General features: G+C 41.3%; 1 protein-coding gene across 10 annotated transcripts in view; it reads right to left on the bottom strand.

Moving 5' to 3' along the window:
• Positions 1-1,150: 1,150 nt before the first annotated feature.
• The window catches only part of depdc5 (DEP domain containing 5, GATOR1 subcomplex subunit), a 35,237-nt gene continuing 28,152 nt past the window's right edge, over positions 1,151-8,235 (bottom strand). For all 10 annotated transcript variants that reach the window (XM_078264877.1, XM_078264880.1, XM_078264881.1 and 7 more), the window contains 4 exons: positions 5,105-5,276; positions 4,951-5,011; positions 2,207-2,289; positions 1,151-2,086 (listed from right to left, as the gene is read on the bottom strand). In XM_078264877.1, coding sequence (XP_078121003.1) covers positions 1,788-2,086; positions 2,207-2,289; positions 4,951-5,011; positions 5,105-5,276 — 615 coding nt within the window. In that variant the 3' untranslated portion in view covers positions 1,151-1,787. The remainder of the gene's footprint in view (positions 2,087-2,206; positions 2,290-4,950; positions 5,012-5,104; positions 5,277-8,235) is intronic.

The following is an 8,235-nucleotide window of genomic DNA, read 5'->3' as shown; positions in this document are numbered from 1 at the left end:
CTCAGATTGGACAGATAGTCTAGCTAGCTGTCTGGATTTACCCTGCAGAGGTCTGAGGAGCAGTTAACCACAGTCCTCAGAAATGCCAACACAAAGAAAGCGGAAGGTGACGGACATCCGGCCAAAAAAAAAAAAGAGTGAAATCCTGAGGAATTTCCGGTGGCAACGGAGCAATCCTGGAAGTGGAACGTCGTGGACACAGACTATAGGAACTGAGGTTGAACTTCCAAAATTTAAAAATTTAAAAACTCACAACCATGCCAAACAATGTCATACGCATTAACACAGCCAAAATGCTCGAAAAATGAAAAAGCCAAAAATGTCCATAGTGAGGCTCAAGGGTTAAGCAAAAACAGAAACCGACCTTTAAGTGTTCCAAAAATTTGCATGACAACTGGGCAAACTAGTTCTGTTGAGGAAGAGGATGTCCTTTAAAGCGCCAGAACAGCTGTTAAACTGGTCTTGCGGTGAGATTGTTTCCAATGGGGACATTAGAGTGCAGCGTTCAGGGTCAGAGAGTGACAGATGAACGGACGTGCCCCGCCTGTGGTAACACACAGCTGGAACTTTGTTTCGTCAATGACGCTTGGAAAAACAACAAGGGAAGATTTTCAACAATCTACTCAGATCTGCTTTGTCCAAACCAAATGACTCAGAGACAGATCTGCCATGTCCCGATATAACACTGCTTGTGACTCTACTGGCTGAAAAATAACAGGAAGTGGTGTCAGGTGGATGTGACGTGAAAACCAGTTGAAGTCTAAAACTGTCTGGTGCTTAACAGGTACGCAGAGTTCCTTGTTTCACTGGTCAAAGAATACAAAAGTGTCTTATTATTTATACTGTGTCAATAAACAAAGAATTAACAGAACACATCATTTAATCTCTGCTCTTAAGGCATGACTTTGATATTTGGAAAAAAAAAGGGAACAAATCCCTCACTCTGCTCTGGCTATCAAGAGACTCGGTGAAGGTCCGGAGGGAACCAAATGTTTTTTTGTAAATAAACGGCGATGCTATAGCAAGAGCAGAGTGCGGGATTTGTTCCTGTTTTCCAAATGAAAGTTATCTTCCAACGCACCTGCAAAGAAGAATTTTGTTGTTGTGAAAGTTGTTCACAACAGCAAAAAGGACTTTGATATTTAAAATGTCAAGAGAGACAAGCATTTAATACTGTGAATAGGGCTGGGCCATATGGAGAAAATCAGATATCACGACATTCCTGACCAAATACATATCGATAATCGATATTGGAGGGTTGACAGTTGGTGCTTTCACAAAATATCTTTTAACAATGAGATTTTAGAAAATATAGTCATCAGTAATGTGGTACTTGACAGTTTCAAGTGAAATTGCAGAGAGAAAAAACAAAAAAAAATGTCAAGCTATACACCGACTATGTTTACATTTATGCACACAAATAGTGTGTTAAAACAAATCTGCAATTCTTCAAATGATATTCCTTCAAAATGTTTCAGAACAGATTTTCTGAGAAAATGGAGTTAGTATGCGATGTTATCAATTTAGACAACGTGATTGTATATCACGTTATCTCGATATATGATTTCATCACGATATGATTCCGTTGAAAGACAATAAATGATCATATTGAATTATTGCCCAGCCCTAGCTGTAAACATCCAAAGGGATCAGTGGTTGATTCGTATCGGGGCTCAGTCGGAGGAGCAGCGGGCCTGTCACAGCGCAGAGTGTGACTCGGAGTCTTAACATTTTGCTAGATAAATAAAGTTCTCGTGATCTACGTCCCGTTTTCCTGCGGCTTCCTGTCAGGGAGCGCTGGCGTTCATTTTCTCCTGGCAGCTGTCCCACAGGTGGAGCAGTCTGTTGTCCTTGTTGGCGCAGAAGTCTGTGAAGTCTCTGAGCAGGCGGTCGGCGAGCCTCTCGTCGCCCAGCACGCCCGTCCTCCAGGCCTTGGTCAGCATGGTGTTGTAGGCCCAGTAGTAACCGACCCGCTCCTCGCCGCCAAACGGCCCCTGGCTGTTGGAGGTGGTGGAGTTCCTGCGTCTGCGCTGCTGCCCGCTCGAGTACTTCCTCTTGGAGTACGGCAGCTGCAGGAACACGGTGCCTGACAGAAAAGAAGAAGAAGAAGAAGAAAAAAAAAGAAGCAGAATGAAGCTTGTCGGCTTCCAGGAAGCAGCAGATGTTTGTGTGTAGGTTTGGTTTTTTATGTTGTGATGTGACCAACCTGTTACGTGGATGTACTGGGGCTTGTTGTCGGGGGGGAAATTAAAAGCAGAAGCAGAAAACTTGTCGTGCACAAAGCCGAATCTGGTAGAAAGAGCACAACATTTACACAATGTCTGCACAATTTAACTCAGAAATTCAGACACAATATTTGGTCAGGACACAGAACTTTGTAGTTCACTGTACATTATTCCTACATTTAAGGGTTTCTGGTATATGGTTATATTTGTGCCTCATTCCTGAGCACAGAAAAAGATTTCTTTGCATCAACATAAATTATACGGATTTTATCAAGAACGTATTGTCACTCAAAACTTAATTTAATCAATAAGTTCATTTGAGCTAGCTGGATAGCGTAATGATCCCAGCTACACAGCTAAGGCAATATAACCATTAATGTAGTCCTTTAAAAAAAAGATTTAACAGTGTCTGTAAATTTCAATAACTAAGATATCATTTTGTTGAATAAACTGTACTACATCTCATTTAAAAACATGCTATAAGGTGGTTTATAGTAATGAGTATGACAGCTATATAAATATTAGACTTCACATTACTTACACTTAACTTAAAGGTGCTCTAAGCGATGTTGGGTGACGGCACTTCTTGTTGACGTTCGAAGTATTTTCAAACAAAAGGAGGCTAGCTCGTCCCTCCTCCTCATCCCGTCCCCTCCCCCCCCCCCAACCCACAGAGGCGGGTATGGCTGCAGCCTGGAGCGTCCCATGTCATGCCATCCCATCTCATGCCGAGGCGTGTCCAACGGTCAGCGGGCCAAAATACAAAATCGCAAATTATTTTCCAGATGCAGTTCGTGACCACGTTTGCAATCAAGGAGGGTCAGTGTATGTTTTGGTCATTCGATTCGATACATTTCTTTATTCCCCTCTCTCCCTGCCTTCCTCTGACTCTATGTCTCTACCCGCCGCAGACAGCTTCGCCCAAAGAGAGTCAAACCAGCTGAGGAAATAGACTTTCAGTTCACGGCTGTAACGTTACTGTTACATTAACGTTACCGTACAGCCCCAAAGTCTGATCCCAGCAAACTTTCTGTTGATGTCGTTAAGCTTGCTGATCTGGCAGAAAGTCACCGCACGTCCGGTGCTGGGTCTAATGTTATAATGTTCTCTGCTGCAGCAAGCTAGCAGCTAGCCACCAGCCCTATGACCTGGGTCCCCGGTTCGCTCTATGTTTGCTCCCCGGTGCTGTCTGACTCTGGTCCGTCTGCAGAGCTGGCGTTACCCGCTCTAGCTAAGCTGGGAATCAGACCAATCTGCCGCGCTCGTGTTTTATTCATATTTTCTTTTCTTTGCAGAATATGAATGAAAAAGGCATTTTTTAATTTCTGTTTTCTAGTGATTTAATAATAACAAGGATCTGCACACACAAGAATACAAAAATAAACATGTTACACTCTTTCTTTTCCATTTTTATAGTCTATATTGTTTTCACACTTCACTGGGACATTGCTGCAAATACAATTGCTTATCAGCAAGGCGAGAGGGCATGAGACGGGAGGCTCCAGGTTGTAGCCATAGAATGAATTTTTTTGTTTGCCTATAATCTGCATTTATTTTATAGACAGACATATATTTTTAAGTATTTTATTCATTTGTATGATTGCCGTTACTGTTTAGTTAAAACAAACACCAAATATATCAAGTATTTTATTCATTAGCATGATAGTCGACGCAAGCTTTTACTTTGAAAGGTAGAAGCTCGGGGAAGCTTTTACTTTGAAAAGTAAGAGAGATATTTTTTAAAGTATTTTAAAGTATTTTATTCCAGACGCAAGCTTTTATTTTGAAAAGTAGAAGCTCGGGGACGGCACCAGGCGGGAAGGCATGAGACGGGATGGCATGACACGGGAAGCTCCAGGCTGCAGCCATACAGTCTTGAACCCCCACCCCCAAATCCTTCTTGTCGGTTATTTGCTAGAGCGCTGGAAGACTGTTTGTTATGTTTGGTGGTGCAGGTTGGCCAGTGTGTTTTTGTTGCCGTTTGTGGAGCCTGGACTGTCTACAGAGACCGCGTTTTTTTACAGTGTATTCGGGGGACAGGCAGCTAGCAGATAGTGAGGAGATGTTTGCTGTATGTGTCAAAAAATGTTGTAGCCTAAAAAACGCATGACATCGCTTAGAGCACCTTTAAGTGCCTGTAATATGTTTAATGGAACTAGTTACATAATGAGTATAATGCCTTGGCTGTGTAGCTGGCAATTATCACGTTAGACAACTAACAGCTAGCTTAGCAAATGCTTATCCAGCTAACTACTGTAACAAGATAGCTCATAGCCATGTTGCAAGCTAATGAAGTGCAGACCAACTTACAAAGTTTCATGGAAGTTCAAAACTGGGTGTGTTCCAAAACTGATTAAAATACTAAGGTGTAGCTGTGATGGGCTTCCCATTCTCCCCAGTACTTCCCTACTAACCAATAAGACTATTACAGCAATCACATTGGAGACAGAACATCCAATCAGAAATGACCTACTCCTCTTTCTGATTGGCTGTAACTGTGCATAAGATAAGGGCATGTGGATAAGAGCAAACACACATTTATTGAGAAGAAAATAAATGTTTGTCGGCTCAAATTAAATGTCTTTGAGTGATAACAATTTCTCTACCAAATATAATGTATGTGCTCGCAAAAGTAAATTGTTCCCTGAGCTCACAACGTCCCATTGTGTCCTTAGGATTGAGGCACAAATATATAAATGATAACATGACATAAAACAACAACCACCTGTACAGTATGGCCTCCTGAAAGAGCTGCATCCTGTCCCAGTACGTCTCCGGTTCAAAACCTGTTTGATGAATTCAAACGGACAGATGTTGTGAATGAGCTACGGTACACATCCCACACATGAACACAGCAGTCCGTCAGACGGCTTCTATACCTTCGAACAGGTTGTCGCTGCTGTTCTTCAGCAGACAGTGGATGTTCAGAGGGATGAAGAGCTGCGCTCTCAGTGGATCTCCGTACAGGTAAGACGTCAGAGCAAAAGGAACCTCCAGCACAGGGACCAACAAGAAGCCGCAGGACGCGGCTTTCCGGTGCCACATTTGAACCTGATAAGATAATAACTGGTTAGAAAATGGCATATGGAATTACAAGACACCACTATTTAACATCTTATATACAAATCATGTGGAGAAATACATGGATAACAAAAAACTAAATAAAAATTAAATAGAACATGCATTCAAAGATCTTTAGATCATCTCAGTAAAATGCTTTTTTACTCTTCTCCCAGGATTTCTCAAGATAATTTTATGTATATCGCACTTTGAAGCATTAAAAGATTAACAAAATACTTTTTTTTTTTTAAATACAATAATTAGAACGAGAGAGCACATATTTCAAGCAGCACTGAGCCCATACATAAAACAGATAAAGTGCAAGATAGGATGTCAACAAAAGTATGATACAAATGTATGGAAATGCATCTAAAAAATACTAAAATTACGATACTAATCAAGCATAATTTAAATATGTAATGACAGTTACAGTTAGTCAAAAAAAACATAACATAGCAGTATAAAGAGGAAATGTACAGTGATCCAATAATGGAAAAGAAAACATGGTTAAGTGTAGGCCATCTTGTAAAAGTGAGTTTTAAGGAAAGCGACAGTGGAGTCTGCTGCTCTCACACTGAGGGGAAGGCTGTTCCAAAGCCGAGGGGCCGTAACCAAAAATACACGGCTACCCTTTTTTTTCAGTTTTCAGCCTGGTTGGTGGAACAGCTGACAGGGTTTGAACAGCTGATCGTAGGGGCTTGGCTGGCCTATAAGGGGTTAAAAGTTATTAGATATAATCAGGAGCCAGACCAAGGATGGCCTTGTATGTAATTAATGCAATTTTAAAATGTATTCTAAATGTAATAGACTGACATTGGAGTGACATTAATCTGGCTGCTGAGTTCAGGTTCAGTTCAGTGTTAAACCTGTCCTCTCTGTAGATTGATTTTAGGGAATCAAGGAAAGATGCTCTTAGGGAATTTGATTTATTTATTTGATTAGGACAACGCACACGAATCAACATTTCTGTAAATGCGTCAGTGTTAGCCAGATGGCAAATTTTCAACTGTAGTCCTAGTTACCCAGCATGCATGTCTCTATGGTGGGAGGAGGAAACCCACGCAAACACGGGGAGAACATGCAAACTCCACACAGAAAGGCCCTGCTCGGACGGGGGATGGAACTCTGCAGTGCCAACTTGCTGTGAGGCAGAAACGCTAAGCACTGAGCCACCGTGCCGCCCACGATCTGTGCCTTCCTCATACACTTTTTAAAGTTTTGAAAGCAGCCACACAGCGCTCTTCCTCATTATGTTCACCAAATGTCAAAATCCTCCATTTTATATCTTTACACCCTAGGACAAGCTGTACTCGTTGAAATATTCTTCTGTATCTTGTATGTACTGCAGTTTCAGATGTAACCAGAGATTCTAATTCTTTTCAAGTCAAGACGCTGTTAAAGCAACTGGAAAAGATAAAGAATTTGGGCTTCTATTAGTTTTATAGGTTGATTTTACAGTGTTTAGGATCATTCTCTTTTTGTGATCTTCAAACTTTTCTTCTTAAGTTGCTTCATTGATTCTTGCTGACACTTGAATACTAGAATCCATTTTCATTTCCTCAATACTTTCTGTTTCACTGGCTGGCACACAGACAAAATAGTTCCAATGGTTTTTTTCTGTGATTTAAAAAGCCTCTGTTTCCTGTGTCGTGTTGCAAATGAGAACACTGGGTGTGTTTGAAATGATTTGGTTAGTGAGTTAAGGGACTGTAGTGGAAGTTTTTCTCGTTAGCGGCAGGAGTGCGTATCAAAAACACCAGATGAAACAAATAAGAACGATTTGAATTAAACCAAAGTTTGGTCTTTGAGTATTTATTTACATTTGCAAATGCAGAGAAAACTGTTTCACATAGCATCAAAGCACATCTTTAAGTAGAAACTCAGTTAAAGCCCCCCCCGTCTCAAGATATCTTTAGCAGGCCAACAGTTGAAAAAACACCATAAACAGTCAAATCCTTTTACAACCTTCCCCTCTGCTCCTGTTCCCACTTTAGCCTAAACACCGGTGTAGCTTAGGAGACAGAAAGAGACGCAGAGCAAATGTTATGGCCTTTTTCATCCTTATCTGCCAAAATAGAGAGATTGAGGTCTTTAAACAAAGAATAGCTTCAACTAGGCTCAAGGTTTTACGATGCCAGTTGCTTCTCCTTGGAGTCCTAGTGTCTACTCAAAATTAAAAAATATGAGAAAATCTTGTAGAATATATAAGAGAATCTTGTGGGATATTAAACTATTATGTTAAAATAAAAATTTCCATTACAGGACATTACATTGTGGCAGTGCTCTACCAGGAGGGGAACTCCAACGATTCCACACATGCTAACATACATAACTAAAGTGTGTTTACAGGTGTTGGGGAGCACCCTTGCACATGTCAAAAAGTTGTATAAAAACTTTTGTGTTCATTCAGTCGTCGTTTGAGTTGCATTGTGGGTAATGTAGGTGAAAGGTTTTAACAAGTAAGAAAAATAAATTTGTGCCTCTTGATAGGGTATGTAACATTGGTTGGGCTGAAAATGGCCAGGGTGCTGTTCTATGCTCCCTAATGCAACCCTGTGAAATAGCCCTAGAATGAAACGAGAGGTTTTGTCCCTTTTATGGTATGCTCATGAATATTTAGATGAGCTGCGCGCTGATTGCTTGGTTTACAACGAGCGAAGCTGCGACTACGCCCGGCAGCCCACAGCGCTCCATACCCAGCGCAAAGTCACCTTTTCTGGGGTAACTGAACCACCAACTACCGCTTACCTGGAGCACCACAACTGGCAGCTCGCGATGAAATGTTAAAAGTGTCAGCGTTCCCTGTACAGCCTGGAACACTGCATTTACGACCGTGGTTTTTCATTCATTTTCAATATCCTTGAAAAACTCTCAGACTTTCTTCTTTGTAATTCCCGTGGAAGTACACAGAGCATGCTCGCAGCTAAACTAGTGTCTGCGCTGGTCGCTG

The sequence above is a fragment of the Sander vitreus genome, chromosome 12 (genome assembly GCF_031162955.1).
Source record: "Sander vitreus isolate 19-12246 chromosome 12, sanVit1, whole genome shotgun sequence".
Classification (NCBI taxonomy): Eukaryota; Metazoa; Chordata; class Actinopteri; order Perciformes; family Percidae; genus Sander; species Sander vitreus.
The sequence above is the reverse complement of the archived record's forward strand: the minus strand, read 5'-3'. Positions and strand labels throughout refer to the sequence as shown.